The 19,582-nt window shown below is 47.1% G+C and overlaps 1 protein-coding gene across 1 annotated transcript; it reads right to left on the bottom strand.

Moving 5' to 3' along the window:
* Positions 1-12,718: 12,718 nt before the first annotated feature.
* Positions 12,719-15,479, bottom strand: PHOX2B (paired like homeobox 2B). The gene is made up of 3 exons (XM_059924133.1): positions 15,239-15,479; positions 14,190-14,377; positions 12,719-13,234 (listed from the first exon to the last, which is right to left on the bottom strand). Exons 1-3 carry the CDS (start codon positions 15,477-15,479, stop codon positions 12,719-12,721), a joined length of 945 nt encoding a protein of 314 aa, XP_059780116.1.
* Between the last annotated feature and the right edge of the window lie 4,103 nt (positions 15,480-19,582).

Raw genomic sequence — 19,582 nt, 5'->3', positions numbered from 1 at the left:
TTAGAAATAATCATGGCTTTAAACCAGTTGGGCAGTTCAGTTTTACTGAATCTCATCCGTGAAATGGGGACAGTAACATCCCCCTTGTAGGGTCTTAATCCAAAGAGACAAAGTATGTGACGGCACCTTGAAACCTGCCGAGTGCATTGAGAACGTTAGCTCTTATTGTTGTGACAGGTGTGGCAGGCTCTGATGTTCAGCCGCTGATTTACAATTGCTTTTCCAGAGGCAGAACCGTAGCACAGGGACCTCACCTCCCTGGCACTGTGTACGGTGCCCTAAAATGCATCTGTTGCTTCCTGATGATGTTATCAATCTTTAGGGGAAGGAACTTATTGATTTGTTTCTCTTAGAAGTGCTTCTGCGAATTGATCTGGCCGTTTTGATGTTGCAGGCTTGCTAATGCCTCGGCCGTCCCTGGCTGTGGTTGGAAATGATCCTGCTGCAGGGAAAAGAACGGATCATTCTGACACTCTGGGGTCTGGCCTGGCTCCTCCAGGTCTGAGTGGCCTCAGAGCTGATGCTTAACTCCCGCAGGGCTCTTGTTCAATAACAACCAGTGGTCTCAGAATGCGCTTCTGCACCCAGCTGTAGTTGGGGCTGGAGGCCATGGGTATTTTCATGTGTATTTTCCTTGTTTAAAATAGCCAAAGGGGCGATGAAGAGTGGCCCCCGCTTGCTGCAACTAGAGAAAATCCTCGCACAGAAATGAAGACCCAACACAGCCAAAAATAAATAAATAAATAAATTAGCATATATATATATATATATATATCCACATATACACATATAAATATAAAAAAAAATAGCCAAAGGGACTGGGGCAAAGAATGTCATGTGTTCCACGAATGTGTAACTCATTCCTATAATTTTTTCCATTCCAAACATAGGTTCAATGGAGGCAGCAGAAACATTGAATAAAGTACATGGGGTTTTAAATGCAAGTTTCCACCACTTATTCCTGCAGCAATCTCTTGCAAGTTTTGCATCCCCCTCTAAGCCTCAGTTTATACATCTGGAAAATGGGAGTAATAATACCTATCTATAAGATTGCTGTGAGAACTAAATGAAATAACTCATTCTCTGATTCAGTTGGGCCACACAGCAGGTTGTGGACCTATCAGTTAGTTTCTTGGGACGTTGTTGGACTTTGGTTAAGTACAATCCATTTATCACCTGCAACAGATGTCTCTAGGCTCAAATTGGAAAGTGTTAGCAACCCTGGATCAGCCTACTGTAATATTTACCAAAATGAGATGGTGACGTGGGCACTGAGCTGGGGAAGAGGCATTGACCCTCTGCTCCTAGGAGAAAGTCACAAAGAGGGAAGACCTAATGATGTAGTCCTTGTCATTTGGGGGCCACCTCCTAAACTCAAGCCCTTATGGCTGCTTCTGGTGATGCCCTTGTGAACTGGACTCTGAAGAAGGCTACCTGCAAGAGAAGTGATGGACAGGGAGAGAGGCATCCAAAGTAGACCCCATGGGATCTCCCCCACTTCCAGAGCACCATGGAATCCTTCCTGTTCCAACTCCTCTGGTCCAGTAGGCACCTGGCACAGGTAAACACTAAGTAAGCATTCGCTGGCAGAAGGGTGTGGTTTAGAATGCACACAGCAACAAAGTGCTCTTGAATATTTAATCACACACAAAACTGTGCACAAATACTGCCTTGTGCCCCATCATGACCCTTACAGGGAGAGGGTCCTTCATGAGGAAGCTTTTATGCTCTAAAAGCATGAGTAAGCACAAGAGTGCTGTGTATAACCAGGTACAGTAGAGCAGAGTGGTCTCTGGAATCAGGCTGACTTGAGTTCAAATCAAATTCCAGTTCTGCTGCTTACCAACTGTGGGAACTTGAATAAGCTATTTAATCTCTTTTAAATCCTGGTTTCCTTATCTCTAAAATGGAATAATCATAGTACCCATGTCATAAGGTAGTCGCCAAGATAAAATGAGATAACACATGTAAAGTGCTTAGCACAGTTTCTAGCACATGATAAATCCCGAATAGAAGCGAAGTGTTATTATTATTATTGGCTGTTAGGAGTGGGTTTCCTTTGTCATGAAGTAAAACATGTTTCTAGACCTGCTGCAAGGAGGTTATTTACTGGGCACTTAAGTCTTTGGGAAGGCTGCTTCATGTTTCCTTGTAAGGTGTTTTGAGAAGTATAGATGATGCTTGTATATATGTTTTTGCAAGAAGACACAAGTTGCATTTTGAGGAACTGATTTTTTGGCCTTAAGACAATTGGGTCTTTTTGTTAACCAGGATTCTCCTGCTCAGAACGTTTCTACATAGAAGGAGAGAACCACATCTAGATGATAACCCTGTGCTTACTTTCTCTTTGAGGGACTGTCCTTCAGCATTGTTAGCACTAAGATTGGTTAGGACTAGTTTTCATGTCATTCTACTGGAAAAACCTGCTCTGGGATTTCCCAGTGAATCACAAACAAATTAGGCAATTCATATGGGTAATACCCAAGTCCATCAATATATTCCAGGGGAAAATAAAAACCTTAAATGAATATCATACTAATGGTGTTGTGAAATGATTATGGACTTTGATGACAACAGACCTGAATTATCTAATCCATCTGCCACTTACTGGCTCTTTTTAAAAAGGATTTAAGTCTCTCCAACCCTGTACATGTAACAGCCTGGAATGTCATTCTCACACCCCCATCCATCTGGTGAGTCCTACTCCACATTCAGCACAAATATCAAGGACAACTCTTATTTATCAAGATAGTGGTTCAGTTGTTTAACACAGACCAAACAATTGCTGGTGGAATAGTTTATTTCTCTGTAAAAATTGATAGAGGATAATAGGATGGGTTCTACTCTAAGAAGGGGTCCATGGGCTCAGGAACCTTCTATTTCACCACCACATCTACATTCTATCACATAGCAAAAGGAAAAGAGGTTGACAGCAAGCAGCTTTCTTTAAAGGGCATGACCTAGAAGTGGCACAGATCACTTCAGCTCTCATCCCGTTGGCTAGAACTTAGGTATATGGCCATGTCTAGGTTCAAGGGAGGCTGGGAAATGTAACCTCTATCTGGATGCCCACGTCGCAGCCAGTCAAAAAGTCAAGGGGTTCTTTCACTAACTGGAAGAAGAGGAGAATACTTATTAGCAAGAATTAGCAGTCTCTTGTCACGTTCTTCCTTTCCATTCAAGGAGCCATTAGGAGCGTAGGAACCGTGTTGCATTCCTTTTTGGAAAGCAAATACTACGAAACCATTAAAAATAAGGCAGATCAAAAGATTTTGATAGGGAGTGACCTTTGGGATATATGTTGAATTTTTTTAAAAAGTACAGGAATTAGGTAAGCCGTTCCATTATACTTAAGAAAGATACAAAAGAAACTACTAAGTCTGGTTACTTTGAGGGGACAGAGGTAGGAAGGAGATATACTTTTCATTGACCCTGTTAACTCATTTGAACTTCTACCTTGTGCGTGTATTACCTATGAAATTTTTTAAAACTTTGAAATCACTGAATTATTCAGATATGGTTCTATTACTTATCACAAACTACTTTTCCAGCAAGTGGGTGTGAATGACATGGAAACTAGTCCTAACCAATCCTAGTCCTAACAGCGCTGAAGGACGTCCCACCAAAAAGAAAGTAACTACAGGGCTATCATCTAGAGGTGATTCTCTCCTTCTAAGTAGAAACTTTTTGAGCAGGAGAATCCTGGGTTAACAAAAAGGCCCAATTGTCTTAAGGCCAGAAAATCAACTCCAAAAATGCAACTTTTGTCTTCTTGTAAACTCATATTTTAACATCATCTATACGTCTCAAAAGACCTTACAACAAAACATGAAACAACCTTTCAGGTGGGATATCCTAATTTCTGCTAGTAAGTGTGCACTGAAATTTTAGCCTTTTGAGATTTTCAAGAAATGACTTGTTTAAAATATTTCAATGAACTTGAAGAAAATTTCAGCATAAGTGAAAGAATGCCCACAGACATTTTCAAATATCCTTTAAATTTGACTTTTCCTTCAATAGAAGGCAAGAGTGCCCCTAGAAAGAAGTTACCATGCATGACTTTTTGAATATATGGTCAGGTATAGGGATGGTTAAATATCTGATTATTTTAACAGCTCTCTGGACTTTCAATGATTAGATTGAAAAAATTACTACAGTGTAAGGTTTCAGCTTAAGAATTTTTTGCGCATTTTGTTTTAAAATCAATACTGGAGAACATACATTCAGCAGACTTAAAAAAAAAAAAAAAGGATAATTGCTTAAGAAAATGGTAATATTTTTCACTCTCTCCCCCCTTTGTTAATTTATGTTGCTCTGATTAAGACTAAGATGAAGGTGTATATGAATTATACCTTTAAGAAATCAAGGATATCATAGAGGAAGAAAAGACATGGGTTTCCTGTATTAGTCTCTGCTTTAAAAAAAAATTTTTTTTTTTTGGCTGCTTTGGGTCTTCGTTGCTACATGTGGGCTTTCTCTAGTTGCGGTGAGCGGGGGCTACTCTTGGTTGTGGTGCGCAGGCTTCTCATTGCGGGGACTTCTCTTGTTGCAGAGCACGGGCTCCAGTAATTGTGGCTCGAGGGCTTAGTAGTTGTGGCTCACGGGTTCTAGAGCGCAGGCTCTGTAGTTGTGGCGCACGGGCTTAGTTGCCCCGCGGCATGTGGGATCTTCCCTGACCGGGGCTTGAACCCTTGTCCCCTGCATTGGCAGGTGGATTCTTAACCACTGCGCCACCAGGGAAGCCCTGCAATGGAATATTATTCAGCCATGAGAAAGCAGGGCATCCTGCCATTTGTGACAACATGGTTGGACCTTGAACACGTTAAGCTAAGCAAGATGTCAGACAGAGAAAGGCAAGTACCATATGATATCACTTAATGTGGAATCTAAAAAAGTGAAACCTGTTAAAAACAGAGTAAAATGGTGGTTACCAGGGAATCGGCGGGGAGGGAGTTAAGAGCGATGGTGTTTAAGGGTACAAACTTGTAAAGAATAGTAAATGAACCATAGAGATCTAATGCACAGTGTAATGAATATAGACAATAATACTGTACTATAACTATACAATGTGATAAATAGCACTATATCAGCAATCATATTACAATATATAAATGTATCAAAGTAACACAGCTGTACACCTTAAATTTATACATTACATGTCAAATTTATTCAATTAAAAAATCGAGATATGATTCACATAACATAAAATTCACTCTTTTAAAGTGTACAATTTGGTGGGTTTTAGTATATTCACAAAGTTGTATAGCCATCATCACTATAAATTCCAGAACATTTTCATAACGCTCTCTATCTTTTTTAACATTGGCTTAAGGCGTCAGCAGGCAGGCTAAGGGCAGTGCTGGGTTCTAGGCTATTGCCTCAGTGATTCCTCTGGACTCTGGGATCTCTCGGAGATTGATCAGGGCTTTGGGATCAAAGGGACATTGATTTGGAGCTCAGCTCTGGCACTTACCAGCTCTGGGATCTTAAGCAAGTTGCTCAGCCTCTCTGTTACTTGGATTTTTAAAAATGAGAACAATATTATCTACCTTAGGAATTTTGAAAGGTCGTAATACATAACAAATGCTGAACAGTTAGCCAAGTACTTAACACATAATAAATACTCCAAAAGCACAATATCTTATGCCTCAGACAAACCAGGTTTACACTTCACTTTTGCCCGAAGTAGCCATGCCTCTAGGGCCTTAAAGAAATTAAATTTTACACTCAGGCTCTTCCTGTTCTGAAAATCGCCGCTTAAATCATTGGATAGCAAATAGCAAACAGTCATCCACTTGGTTCCCTAATGAAATTATGTCCAGGTAAGAAGACTTTATTTCCCCCTTGATGTCTGACTTTCCCCAGAGGGAGGTCTTTGACATCAAATGCAAGGCTAAAGTAACATCGTTGTTCAATCACTTGGCCTTGGGGTATTTTAACAAACTAAATAGCTTCAGGTTCAGACAAAAGATAAAGTGAGTGACAGCCCAGAAGATGAAGAATTCCTTTTCTCATTTTTTTAAAGCTTTTTAGCATATTGGCTAAGACTCAGGGCTGTGGGTTGCATCCTGGCTCTACCATTATTAGTGGTGTGACTTGGACATGTGACTCAATGGTTTTGGATTTCAGTAGTGTAATAGAAGGAAAGCACCACCTTCATCGTAGGGGCTGCTCTGTGGTGAACCCAGCACAGTGCCCGGCCCATGCAGATACTCAGCAAATATAATGAGGATATTCAAAGCCTGTTGAAACCTTTTAATCACCTCCTGCTCTCCTGCGCTGTCTGTCACCTCCACGCAGCAGTGGTCTTTAAAATCCTGGAATTTTCTTTGTTCAGCTTTGGGGGCTTGTTTTATTTTATTTTGTCCTTTAAAGGAGCATGTTATAGGACTTGGCTAATATTTCTTCCACCTGTAGAGTAAAATGATTTCATGCTCTGGTCTTGATGAGAGATTCTTAAAGTCAGAGCTTTGCAGCGGGGTGGAATACCCTGCTCTCATCAATTAGCCAGGAGCTCCTAGCTTGTGTGTGTATGTGTGTGTGTGTGTGTGTGTGTGTGTGTGTGTGTGTGCGCGAGCACGCGTGTGCACGCACCACAGAACTCTTGGCAGCCGGTGTGATGCCCATGAACCCCTCTCAAGATAACGTTTTTAAATGTAAAAAAATAAAATGCATAGGATTACAAAAGAAGCCAATTAAAATAAAATTACGAAAAATGTTTTAAAACAAATTGGTGCTGTAATCATGTATGTGCGTCTTTATTAATGTATTAAATAACAAGATCTAGTAGCTGGTTTAATAATTACCATAATTTCAAATTAATGATGAACGCAAATGACATATTGAGATAGTTTCAAAACCTCTAACATGAAATGAACGTATCTGTGATTTCACTGGTGACAGTCATAGGTACTAATACTACTACTGTGGCTTTGTTGCCTACATTCATCATTGAAAAAACGCCAAATTTCAGGTAGAGATTAGTGAAAATATGTATGTATTTTTTTCTCCTCCTTGAATTCAATCCATGAACCCAAGGTTAAGAACTCCTGAGTTAAGCCAAGACTAGCACTACCCAAGGTGTCTACTGTGGTGATGGGGACATAGTCATAGGCCATCTTCAGATAACCTGCCTATTGGTCTGAGGAGGTCACAGGTCTTTGCACTGTACTTTGCTTTCCAAATGGAAGTACTAGTGAGTGAAGGCATTTGGTTGTATTATCTACAGAGAGTTGTGAGCGGCCACTCTGAAATTAAGGCTGGAACAATTAAGGATTCAGGTGGGCTTTGTCATTTGCACCATTTGATTTGTCTGTCATGGTGGTGATAAATGAGCCTAGAGGTTGACATCTATTCCTGACATCCATTCTTGTCTACCTACCAACGTTCCACAGTTCATCAGTGTAACTGTTCTTTCCCCTTTCATGTGCCACGCCTCCAGCCACTCCTTGCCTTGTTCACTTACCAGAGCGGGACTATGAACTGTAGATGTGTTGCCTTGCAGAAAACATTCTCCCTCCTTGTGGGGACCCCAAAGCGTGCTCCCTTTCAGGCCCTGGACTTCATTCTGAATCTGGTTGGGATTCTCATCCAGTCCTGCTCCTCCTGATGCCCTTTCTAACTCTCACCTACCTCTCAGAGTCCTTTTGCAAGGGGACATCTCTTCCCAGGTCTGGCAGTATAGGACCTCATGGGCTAAAATGAATTCATCCCTTTGCAGAGACTGTAAAGAACAGTTGTTAAGGTGCATGGGCTTGGGAGACAAACCAGTTGGGGTTGGATTCCTGCTGCGTTACTACCAGCTGTGTGACCTGGGCATGTTACCTTACCTCTCTATGCCTCAGTTTCCTCCTAAGAAAAAAAAAAAAAAAAGTGGGAATAGCACTTTTCCAGTAGGGTAGTTGGGAGGATTGAATGCTTTAAAGCTTGTCAGCTTAAAAGTGCCTGGCATATAATGAGCACTCAATAAATATTAGTAGTTATTACTTGTCAGTCTTTGGCTGATTCTAGGCTGTTAACTGTCACCCTCAGCAAAGTTCTCCAATTCCACTTTGCATATTCTCTCACACTCTGTGTTCCTGGGCCATTGACATAAGTGACAACTGAGGGATCTTTTTAATCTTCTGAGGCTTGAGCTAGGGAGATTAAGACAATCTAGGAGTTACATAATAAAATAATGTTAAAAATAATATTTGACATTTGCTGAAAACTCCCTGCTCTGCCAGGTATTTACTGGACATCTTATGTAATCCCCCCAACAACCTCACAAGTCTGTACTATTATTCACATTTATGGTTGATGAATCAGGCTCAGAGAGATTAATTATTTGCTGTCCAAGGTCACAGAGTTCCTTTCCCTGAATTGAGGGCCATCTCTATCTAGCCAGAGGCCATCTTTCTAAGGACATGAGGTGGCCACAGAGAAGCATCTGAGGTGAGTAGCAGACAGCTACTGTTTGCTGGGTTATGGGCTGCCCTCTGAAACCACTCTCTGGTTCCCTGTACTCGACTGTGGTGAAGGAGACTGGGCCTAGAGACGGCTGTCTGGCAGTAACTCATGCAGGTTTTGTGAAGTCACATGTGGTCCCAGAGTTGCCAGGAAAAGGGATGCCTTGATGAGCCAAAATGCAAATTCCTTAGGAGAGGAAAAGTGAAAGTGAGCTTGTTCACACTGTGCAGGGCTCCAAGGAAATGACACAATACAAGAGACATAGTGTCCTGCCACTAGATTCCATCATATTTCAGGAACATTATTCTGCATTTGATCATAAACTTGCCTCCCGACAGCTCGCTTTTTGATCAGAGGCAGAGGTGACCCAAAGTAAAAAGACGTTGATATTTGAAATACTAGAGCTGGATGCCTCCCGATATTTAAAATACAGTTTTCTGGGAAGCTGGTGGGGAGGGGGGGTGGAGAGAGTGAAGCATGTTTTCCTCACCATATTCCAAAGTTTCCCTTGTCCTGGAGATAAGTTGCTCAAAGCAGGTCAAGGCCAGGAGAAGGGAATTTGGGGAAGCTTATTGAGTTTATCCAAATCTGAAAGGATTTCTAGGGCCCTCCCTGGGGTTTCCAAAAACTCTTCCTTGGCTATTTGTTTTTCCTCTTCTTTCTCTATCTCTCTTCTTCCCTCTCTCTCCTTATTGTTTTTTTCCTCTCTCCTGGTCTTGCCTTCTCCAGAATGCCTGTCCCACTGGCCTGCTATCAGCTCGCAGAGGCTTACTTGGTGGCCCTCAATGCCTAGAGGAAGGCTAATTTTCCTCCAGCCAAGTCCAGGACTGGGTTACCTGGACCTTGAATGCCCTTTATGTCAATACATTCCTGCCCTTCTTTTTGCCTCTTCCAGACCTTCTAAGTTGTATTTACAACTGAAGACTGGGGTCTCAGGGATCTGGCAATTGCTGGCATTTTAGACCAGCACAATTAATGCCATTGTTTATGGAATGCTGTCTTGGAGAATTTACTGAAGGCCATTTAGAGACAGATTTTTTAAAGACTATTTAAAAGCTTTTTAGAAAAACGATTGGAAGTTTGATAAGACCCAAAGTTTTCAAATTTTTTAATGAAACCTGCCTAATCTGATGCACACTATATTTGGATTCTCTAAGTGAGAAGCCCTGATAAATTCAAACCAGATCAGCTGCTAATCCTCAGACCAGAGTTGGCAGACTGTGGCCTCCACTCAAATGAGGGAAGCTGGCTCCTCCATTGATAAAGCCCAACCAGAAAGGTACCAAGGTAAGTACCAAAAGTCCACATGGGCAACTGCTTGAAGAAGTTGACCCAGCCAAACAGTCCAAGGAAGAGGCAGAATTCCATCTTGGGTCTGTGGTGATGATTCTTTCCTTCCAAAAGGGTGTCATTGAAGCGTCCAGAACTGCCCCCACCCCCATCATACACAAACCCACCTGTTCCCAATGCAGTTCTAATGCTAGAACCTTCCCATTTGGGTTTATTATAGTGTAGTTCAGCGGTTCTCATATCCTCTATAGGGCTTGTGAAACACAGTTGGCTGGGCCTCACTCCCAGAGTTTCTGATTCAGTAGGTCTCAGATGGGGTCTAAGAATTCGTGAGTCTAACAAGTTCCCAGGTAACGCTGAGGCCGCTGGTCCAGGGACCACACTTTGGGAACCACCGGTATAGTTAAAGGGCAGGCTCTGGAATCAGATTTCCTGGGCTCAAAGGCTGGCGCCATCCCTCACACACCAGAACCTCTCGAGCAAGTTAACCTCTCTGTTGCCTCAGCTTCCTCATCTGTTTAAAAGAAAATAGGGATAGGAATTGCACCTGCTTCCTCATGTTGTTTTGAGGGGTAGATGAGATAATGTATGGAAAACACAACCTGGTACAGGTAAGTGCTCGCTAATTCCAGTTGTTGTAGATGTTATTTCTCCAAACACACCAACATGGCAGAGCTGCTCTCCGGCTGGTGCCTTCCAGATGCACCCGTCCACGCAAAGACCCCCACCCACCCACCCACCCCGGTGTCTCTGGGTGCCAGCAGTTTTTGGGGCTTAAGGAGGCTGGACCACCTGGCCCTCCCCGGACGCCATCGGTCCTGAAGGCGCCTGCACACTGCACTTTCGAGTGCTTCTCAAAGCTGGGAATTAGAAGGCTGCCTAACCCTGCTTCCTCGGCTACCGAGTCCGCGGAGCCGCAGCCTAGGCACGGATCCGAACACCTTTATCAACGCCCTCGTCTTCTTCTGTGCTCTGTGACTGGGAAAGAAATAAAAATGGACCAGAAGAATCCTGCCTGCTGTCCCAAGCACTAAATTTTATATTGGCTGGATTTAGCCGCATGAACTTAGATTCCCCAACCCACCTAGGTTTCCAGAGCCGCAGCGGCTTCTAGATATTCTGTACAATTTCCTCTGTCCTCCCTTATCGTTTTAAAATTAATTTATTTTAAAAAATCAAACAAAAATGAGTCAAGAAAAAGTCGGAATAGTTCAGTTGCTAGACTTGCTTTTTGTTTTTATTATCAACAATCAAGTTAATGGTACACTCTTGGAAAACTATATGCACATGTAGAAATATTTCCCTTTTAAATAGAAGCATTCATTATAACACATATAAATAAATTCGAAAATCTGAAACATAACTTATGACGCTTATGTTCACAAACATAGTCCAACGAGAAGGAAAAAATAAAAAAGAAATCAGACAGACATGCACCTGATAACAAAAATATATACCATTGTCTGAACCGTGGTCTCTCTAAACACAAAGGAATTGAACCCGTGAGAACCTTATTATTCCATAAAGACACACCATAGAGACTACAAGAAGAGAAAAACATTATACGGTCACGTAGAGGAGACGGTCTGTACTGATATTAACACGATACAATTGAGTCACAGAACACAGTTGTAGAAAGACACCAAAAAAGTTAAAGCCTCAACATTCAACTAATATCTATAGTTTGTGCCTTTTAAAATAAAAAACCAATAAACAAAAAATCCCAACAGAGATGTCTAAACTGCGAGAAGAATGGAATCATCAATATACAGTCCATCCACCATACAGGATGTGCGTCCATTTCGGATCAAGCAGAAATGCAGAGACACTTCTGCAAACTTGTGTGCGCCTCTTTTCCTTGCTGGGTAGATTCCTCTGCAGTCATTTGCGTGGACTGCAATTGACTCCAATCCAAAGCAGTGCCAAAAAGTTCAGTAAAAGCTGGTGGAAGAAAATGCCGGTTGGGGTGTCAGGAGAGAAAAAAAGGGAAGAGTTGCGAGACATGTGACATCGTTTGCGGAGTTTGAGGATGAAAAGGCATTTCATGTATAGGGCATCTTTCAGGGCCGAGTGGCCGCACAGATTCAGGTTGCCGGCTGCAACTGTGCGCGGTTCGGATGCGCAGATGGCGGGATGCTGTTCGACGAGGTGGGGCTGGCAAGCGGGCGCGAGGAAGTCACCTTGGCCGCGGGGACCATCTGCACGAATCGTCGCCGCAGCGGCCCGAATCCAAGGACAAGAGGGGAAGCGGGGCGTCTGGAAAGCCTTCCTACTCTCCCTGAAGAGGAGCCCCAAGGGAGTCTGTGCTGTCCGGTGGGGGGGGGGGGATGCGGATGAATTTAGGGATTCGCAAGATAGAGCCCTCAGACAGTGCCAGTCGCAGCTTCCCTCTTCCCCCCTTTACTTTGTTTTATTTATTTTTCTTAGATTTTAAAAACTTTCGGGTTTTTTTTTTAATTGTTCCTTCCTTCCTTTTTTTTTTTTTTTAATTTGGGGGAGTTTTGATTCCTTTTTTCTTTTTCTAAGCAAGTCACTGAGTTGGTTGTGGCCTCCCACCCCTCTCTCCCTGTCACCCTCCTCGGGCCACAGACACACATTCCCCGAGACAGACGTACACCGACACGCAGACACAGCCCCCTGAGATTCCCCCCGAGTCCAGGCCGCGCCGCTCACACCTCCCCGGCGGCAAGCGGAGCCCTGGCCCGCCTGCGCGGCCCTGAGGCAGGTGCGAAGCCAGGGAGGTGTGTGGTTTGGTTTGGTTTGGTTTGGGGGTTAAGGAAGGGGGTAGGAGTGGGGTTGAAATGGAGGCGACGCCGTTTTCTCTTTATTCGTATCGCGATCACTTTAGGGTCTCAAGGAAAAAGCCGCGGCAGCAGCGACAACAGCCTTGGGCCTACCCGCTCGCCCACTCGCCCGCCAGGCCCCGGCTCGCCCGCCGCCGCCGCCGCCGCCGCCGCCGCCGCCGCCGCAGGATCCCAGATCAGAACATACTGCTCTTCACTAAGGCGGCTTTGGCACCGTTGGGTCTTTGGAGCGAAGATAGGACGCTGGCGAAGGGGCCTCCGAGCGAATCCGGGATGGAGGTGATGGGCCCGGGGCCGGGAGCCCAGCCTTGTCCAGGGCCCCCGGCCGCAGCCAGGCCTCCGGCCGCCGCCGCCGCCGCCGCCGCTGCAGCCGCCGCCGCCGCCGCCGCCGCCGCCGCCGCGCCGCTCTTGCCGGGTTCGCCTCCCGGGCCCCCCGGCCCCGCCGCCCCCGGGGCTCCTGCGGGGCTGGGCCCGCCGCCGCCGCCGCCAGTCGCCCCGCAGCTGGGAGTGGGGTTGGGGTTGGGGCCCGGGCCCCCAGTGCTGTCCGGATCGGTGCTCTTGGCCTCTTTGCTCTCGTCGTCCCGGGAGGAGTCGGACTTCTTTCCCGAAGAGCCGTTCTTGGCCGCGGCCGCTGCAGCCGCGGCCGCGCGCTCCTGCTTGCGGAACTTGGCGCGGCGGTTCTGGAACCACACCTGGCCCGAGAGGAGAAGAGAGGCGGCGAAGCAGCAAGAGAAAGAAGCCAACGGGAAAGAAAAGCGGTTAGGGCAGCCCACGTTCCATTTCAGCTTGTTTTAAACTCCACGCGCCGCGGATACTCCCGCGCCTATGGCTGGTGCATCTTTTGAGAAACTTTCCTAGGGCCACTTGAGCATGTCCCGGAAATGGTGGCTTGCAGGAGAGGTGAAAAGGCTGCAAGTCCCAGAAAGGCCCTAAAATGGAAGCCCTTATTTGGGCGGACCTTTGCTCAGTCTACTTCCTGAGCCACTCCAAACTCGCCATCGCCTCTAGGCCTCAGGTCTCAAGTTAAACTCTGAGTGGTAGACAGAAGTGGGGGGTGGTCTCTGGGCTCGGGGCCTGCTGCCCATTCTGGCCTTTGGGCCTGGAAGAGCTAGCGTTGGTGCGTGCCGCCCCTCCACTGGGCGGCTCACGGAGAGCCGCCACGGCCAGCTCTTGAGCGCACCTGTGTCCCTGAAAGGTTAGAGTACCGCGCGGATCTTGACCTACATAGAATCCCAGACCCTTTGCAAATCTGCTGCAAGTCACAGTTCCCGGGAAAATGCACCTGTACCTCTACGCCATTAGCTCCGAGTTAAAAGCTCTTGAGTTAGGAGAGATTTGGCAAAACTACTTATAATACGGAGGCAGAGTCTGCACTCCTCCCCCAGGGCACTCCCTGTCCCCGAAATGGCTCTCCCATGGCCCCTGAATGCCTCTGCGGCGCTAGCTGGGGTGGCAGCACTTTGCAGCTGTGAATTTATAGCCAAGAACGCGCTCCCTAACCCTTCCTCGCGCGCACGGCCCCTCCGGACCTGGCCTCTCAGGAGAGGCCGGAGAGCTCGGACCTTCAGCAGAATCACCCGCACCCCCGCACTGCACCCCTGCCCCGCGCGATGCTGCAAAGCCGGATCGGCTTCCGGGCGCGCGTACCTGGACTCGCGCCTCGGTGAGGTCGATCTTCAGGGCCAGCTCCTCCCGGGTGTAGATGTCGGGGTAGTGCGTCTCCGCGAAGACCCTCTCCAGCTCTTTCAGCTGCGCACTAGTGAAAGTGGTGCGGATGCGCCGCTGCTTGCGCTTCTCGTTGAGGCCGCCGTGATCCGTGAAGAGCTTGTAAGGAACTAGAGGACAACAGAGGGGACAGCGTATGAGCAAAATGGTTTGGAGCGCGCGAGCCGCAGAGCCGGAATGTGGGGACTCCAGAGGTCAGGTGGCGCTGGAGCCGCCGCCGCCGACACCGGCGCGGGAGAGTGGCCGAGAGGAGCTGGCGAGAAAAACCCGAGCAAATTAGTTATACACGGAAACAGGGGCGCGGACTTCGGGCTGTGGTGGGGTCCCTCCGGGCACAAGCGCCTTTGGGTGGGTTGAAATAGCGCGTTGGAGACAGCTGAAGGCCGGGGACACGAGAATGCTTTGATGAGGAAAAGCGAGAGAGGAAAAGAGTCCGAAAACCTCAGTCGGAATATCAGGAAGCCAGGGATGAAGTTACCAAACCCTCCCACAGTTGAAACTTTTTAATTCTCAGAAGTTGACCCGGCCCAAAAGTTGGGGGATAGCGCTGCAAAAATAAAAGAAAAGAAAAGAAAAGAAAAGAAAGAAATAATCAGAAAAATGACCCGCCAAAGAGGTGTGAGCCGCTGTCGGTTCTTAAAAAAAGAGACACTGCCAGTAATGAGCTTTACTCTTTGTTATTTAATTATTTTCTAAGCTTTACGTCTCATCGCAAAGTAAATAAATTATGCCTATCATTTTGGCAGCTTAAGATAATTTTGTTGGCGGTTCGGGTGTGACTAGGATAGTGTAACCCTGTAAGTGAATTACCCCTCCCTGCAATCGCTTCTAACGTGATAAATTCTTTCATTTGTGTAAGCAAATTTCGTTTGGTAAATACTAAACACATTTCCATTTTCAAATGCAATCAAGGCTTCCTATATACGAGCGGAAAGGCGGCTTCCTCAGCTGAGAAAGCTGGCGGTCCTTACCTGCGGCGTACGGACTGCTCTGGTGGTCCCTGAGGGTGCCGAGGCTGCAGGATCCTGGCGTGAGGGATGGGCAGCCGGACGTGGCCCCAAAAGTGGTCCTTATCGGGTTATACTGGAAGCCACTGGCCTGGCTGCAGGAACTGAAGTCAGCATAGGCTGAAGCCAGGCTCGAGGTGTCCATCCCGGCCATACAGGACTCGTAGGCAGAGGAATTGAGGTAAGAATATTCCATTTTATACATTGAAAAGGCTCTGGATGGCTCAGCCAAGTGGAAAAAGGAAATAAAAGATGGGTATGGAGAAGGTGGCTGGAGTGGGGAGATGTGCACAGCTCAACGCCTGCCTCCAAACTGGCCTCCTTACTACCAGCAGAGCCTAGTTTTATGAAAAAGCCTCCTATGAGATGCCTTGTCTGAGGTCTCTAGAGCATATAGTCCTCATAATAAACTTGGCTCTTTCCACTTGGACAATAGCAAAGCGGTTGGTCTTATTGCTGGCGCTTTTTACATGACAATAACTCATCCGTCTATTGGGCTGGCACTGGGGAACTGAGCTGTCCAACCTCCCTATCATTGATTCCTGCATCTCTAATTAGAATTTAATACCACACCATTACGCACTGAGCCCCTGATCCTCCCTTCTAACCAGCTCCCTGCCCTTTAATTCAATCACACTACTTGGAAATAATGAAAGTTGGGTGACGATTCTCCCTGATCCAATTTCCCTGAGCTTTTAAGCCTTTTTAACTGATCATATACCTTAGGCATAAATTGAGATAGTGTGTGTGTTTTCCCCCTTCTTCTTTCTCTCTCTCTCTCTCACTCTTTTTCTCAGTTAGGGAGAACAAACCTTGATGTCATAGAAAACCTGTTTTGTAAGAGCGTTACACGCTCAATTTAACAACAAGCCTACCCCCTGAAGTGCATGAAATGTTATAAAGGACTGGGACATTGGCAAGACTCAGGCGCCCTGTAACATAGAGTAAGTGGGCCAAGTATGTGAACGATAAGTGGATTTCTTTAAAATACACCTGGTAGAGGGTTTTTTTTTTTTTAAAAAGCATCTTATAAATTGCATTTCTTGTCTTGGCTTAATGTGCTTTTCTAGAGACTCCGCTTACCCAGCCATTTAAAAAATAAAAGAACAGCCAAGTAAAAGCTCTTGAATATAAAACATCTGGATTCTCAACCAATGGCTTCTTTGCGCTCAGTTCTGGGTTTTTCTGCATTAGCGTGAGGTTTGCATTTTGTTGGTTTGTGTGGTTGTTGCTTTTAATTACTCTGTTTAACTGGCAAGCGGGCACGAAGTGTCCCCAAATGTGCCTCCTCTTCCATCCCTCTCGGGTGCTTTCCTTTCTTTCTTTTTTTTTTTTCGCCTCCAGTTTTTCAGGTACCCACAATTCTCCAAAGACCCGAACCTTCGAAAGAGGATTGCTGTCTGCTTGCCCTTTAGGTTTGCTGACTGCAGTGAACGAAATCCTTGCTCTTTAAATGCCCAGGCTCCAGGTCGGGGACTTTTCTTGTCCAACACCCCAGGCTCTTGGGTGCTGGCAGCGAGGCACAGACAAAGAAATGAGCGGTGATTTGTGGACCTCGGTGGCCCCATGATTTAAGCGGAGGGTAATTTTCATTTGGTTCGTTAGGCTCTAGCAGAATAAGGGAAACTATTTCATTAAATCCTTCCTCTCGGTGGACAAGAGGAGGAATGCTTAGTTGAATCGCCGTGTGGTGTAAACAAACCCTGGATATTTTATATGAATTAAATGTGTAGATAATTAGTTTTATTGCATTCATTACCCCCTTTATGTGCTCTGTAACAAGTCAGTAATTAAAGTAACAAACTCATAAAGTCTTTATAGGGGCATTTAGGCGTTCAGTGTTTGCCAAACTAAGTGGTTTAATTCGATGCTAGTGCCGGGGAGTGGATGGGCGCCCGCTCTCCACTGCCACTGTGTTTTATTGCGCACTAAACTGCAGCGGACGCCGTAATGGATTAAACAGGGACAGCGGCCCCCCAACCTCGTGCTTCTCCGCTGGGTGAGTTTCAGGCTGATTTCAGGTGATGGCGCGTCCTCTGGACATGAGAAAGCACTAAAGTCGGGAGCGCAGGCGGTGGGACCCGCCGAGGAGCTTGGTGATAGTTTTATGGGGAGGGCTGATAGTTTTATTGCAGTTGTATGTTGTACAATGCGTATTTGATAAAGAAAGGCCCTTGGTGACCACTGTGCACTTTTTTGTGCACGGCGTGAAATGAAAATAAATGTGTACAAGGTTTTACTGCGGCGGGAAACAAATTGCAGCGCTCTAAATGGTTTTTCTTTATGGTCACCAGACAAGAGGAGAAAAGAGATGCAAACATCTGTCTTCAGTCCCCTAAACCTAAAGGCCAGCAAAGACGGATGCGAATCCAAGTGTTATTACTGTGGGGATTTGTCTTTATTTATCCCGCTCTCATGAATATGAATCTGCCTTCGGATCTGGAAGCGGCTGTGCCCCTTCGACGCTGCACATAGACTTTCCCCACCCTGACTTACCCGCCCCCCCGCCCCCCCCCGCCCCGGGAGGTGGGGGATAGGTTGTCAAGCACAAGGCTGCAATTGTCCAGGTTTCTCTTGGACTTTTCAGGGGAGCTTCCTGGCTCTCCCAAGGCGACACCGCCGCCCCAGGCGCACACTCGGGGGATGTGGGTGCTGGGAGCACAGGCCTGCGTGGCACCCCGCTAGCCCGCTCCTCCCGCTTATATGGGGTTTAAGCGCTTCTGCAGAGAAGAGAAAGACATGAGGTGTCCTGGAGGGGATGCGTTTTGGCTCCAAGGCCCACGCTTGCCAATAACCAGGCTCACACCCCTCTTGGCACCCGCGCCTGGGCGCACCCGGGGATGTGTCTCAGCTGGGTATAGAGCGCACGCGCCCCGCGCCACTGCTGGGCGCCCGGGCCCGGCCCTACACCCGAAATGAGTGCCGGACAATCCCCCTTCGGGTCCTAATTTGCAGACTGTCCCCAGACCCCACTGGGGCGGAGGCGGACCGCGAACCTGGAGTGTGCGGGGAGCTGGGAGGAGCGGGGTTTATTTCGGCCTCTTTTGAGGATGAGTCTTCGGTGAAGATGTAGAACTTTGGGATTTAGTCGGTGCCTGGAGGCAGTTCCTGTGCGCAGGCGACGTTGGCGTGGGGAGTGAGGTGTGCAGCTCAGGGGAGCTGGGAGTTGAAGAGGCGTCGGAGGGTGACTCCTGGAGAAGAAGAGGACTGGAGGGAGGAGCCCGCCAAGGGGCGAGGGCGAGGGAAGCGCGAGGCCGCGGGGGCGCCCGGGGGAGCCGCCGAGGGGCAGGCCCAGCAGCTGCCAGTGCAGGGCACCGGCTCGCGCTCTCCGCTGCCCCCGGGCCCGCCCGGGGCCGTGTCTCTCCCCGCCCTGCTGTCCGAGGCTCCCACCGGCCTCGAATCCCAGCCTCCTCCGACCCACCGCGCCAACCCTCTCCCAGGTGCCGGGCGCGGCCCCGGCCTCTCTGCAGGCGCCCCCTGGTGCCGGGCCTCGCTGGGTCCGGATGCTGTGCACCGCCTTCTCTTTGTACCAGGAGACCTTTCGGCACCGGCACCGCACGGTCCGATGAACAAACGCGCTTGACTTCTTTTTCCCCTTTGTAGGCCTTGTAGGTTTAGTTTGTTCCGTGTTACTGTCCCTCTCTTCGCCCCACCCCCCCATCATCCCTGGCCCATCGTCCCCTGTGTGGTTCTTTTGTGCCCCGTGGTCCTGATTCTGCCCCGAAGATGAAAGGCGTGAGGGGCTGGGCCAGGCCGGAGCCCCAGCCCCAGCGCCCTGTTTTGTTCCGAGTTGTGCTTTCTACACGCGAGCTCTCCCCTAAAAGTTGTACCAAATGGTTAATTTAATTATTCCAACTATAGACCAACTGCTTCAGCAGCCTCCACCACGCGTCTGGGAGGAAAAAAGAAACCATCTATAAGAAATAATCTAATAAAAGTGAAGTGTAGAAAAACCCCTCCTGATTTTCAACCGGCACAAATAGAATTAGAGCTTCAGCATCCTTTTCCCAAACAGACCTTTTGTCCAGATCACAACTTCAGCCAACCAGCAATGTGTACAGTGCCCGCTATTTATTTTAATAGAGGCGGTGGGTAGCGAGATGGATTGATAGATAAATGGCCACATGGATAGATGGATGGTTTGATCCATCTTCCTCTGACTTCTCTTTCTTAATATGTGTACACGGTTGATTTTTTTTTTCCCTGCTGATTTTCTGAATCAATAATGGAAAGGCAATGCTATGTGGTAAAAAGGGGTGGGGGGGGTGGGGGAAAGGCCATTTAGAGCACAAAAAAGAGAAGAGACTA

The sequence above is a fragment of the Balaenoptera ricei genome, chromosome 5 (assembly GCF_028023285.1).
Source record: "Balaenoptera ricei isolate mBalRic1 chromosome 5, mBalRic1.hap2, whole genome shotgun sequence".
NCBI lineage: Eukaryota > Metazoa > Chordata > Mammalia > Artiodactyla > Balaenopteridae > Balaenoptera > Balaenoptera ricei.
Note: the sequence above shows the minus strand (reverse complement) of the source record. Positions and strands in the feature narration are given on the sequence as shown.

What these genes read in the sequence shown, in the direction of transcription:
- PHOX2B (XM_059924133.1), bottom strand. Translation starts at nt 15,479, where the DNA reads ATGTATAAAATGGAATATTCTTACCTCAATTCCTCTGCCTACGAGTCC. An exon ending in GAGCAGTCCGTACGCCGCAG is followed by an intron (nt 14,378 to 15,238) that starts GTAAGGACCGCC and finishes GTTGTCCTCTAG; the next exon opens with TTCCTTACAAGCTCTTCACG. An exon ending in TCACCGAGGCGCGAGTCCAG is followed by an intron (nt 13,235 to 14,189) that starts GTACGCGCGCCC and finishes CTCTCGGGCCAG; the next exon opens with GTGTGGTTCCAGAACCGCCG.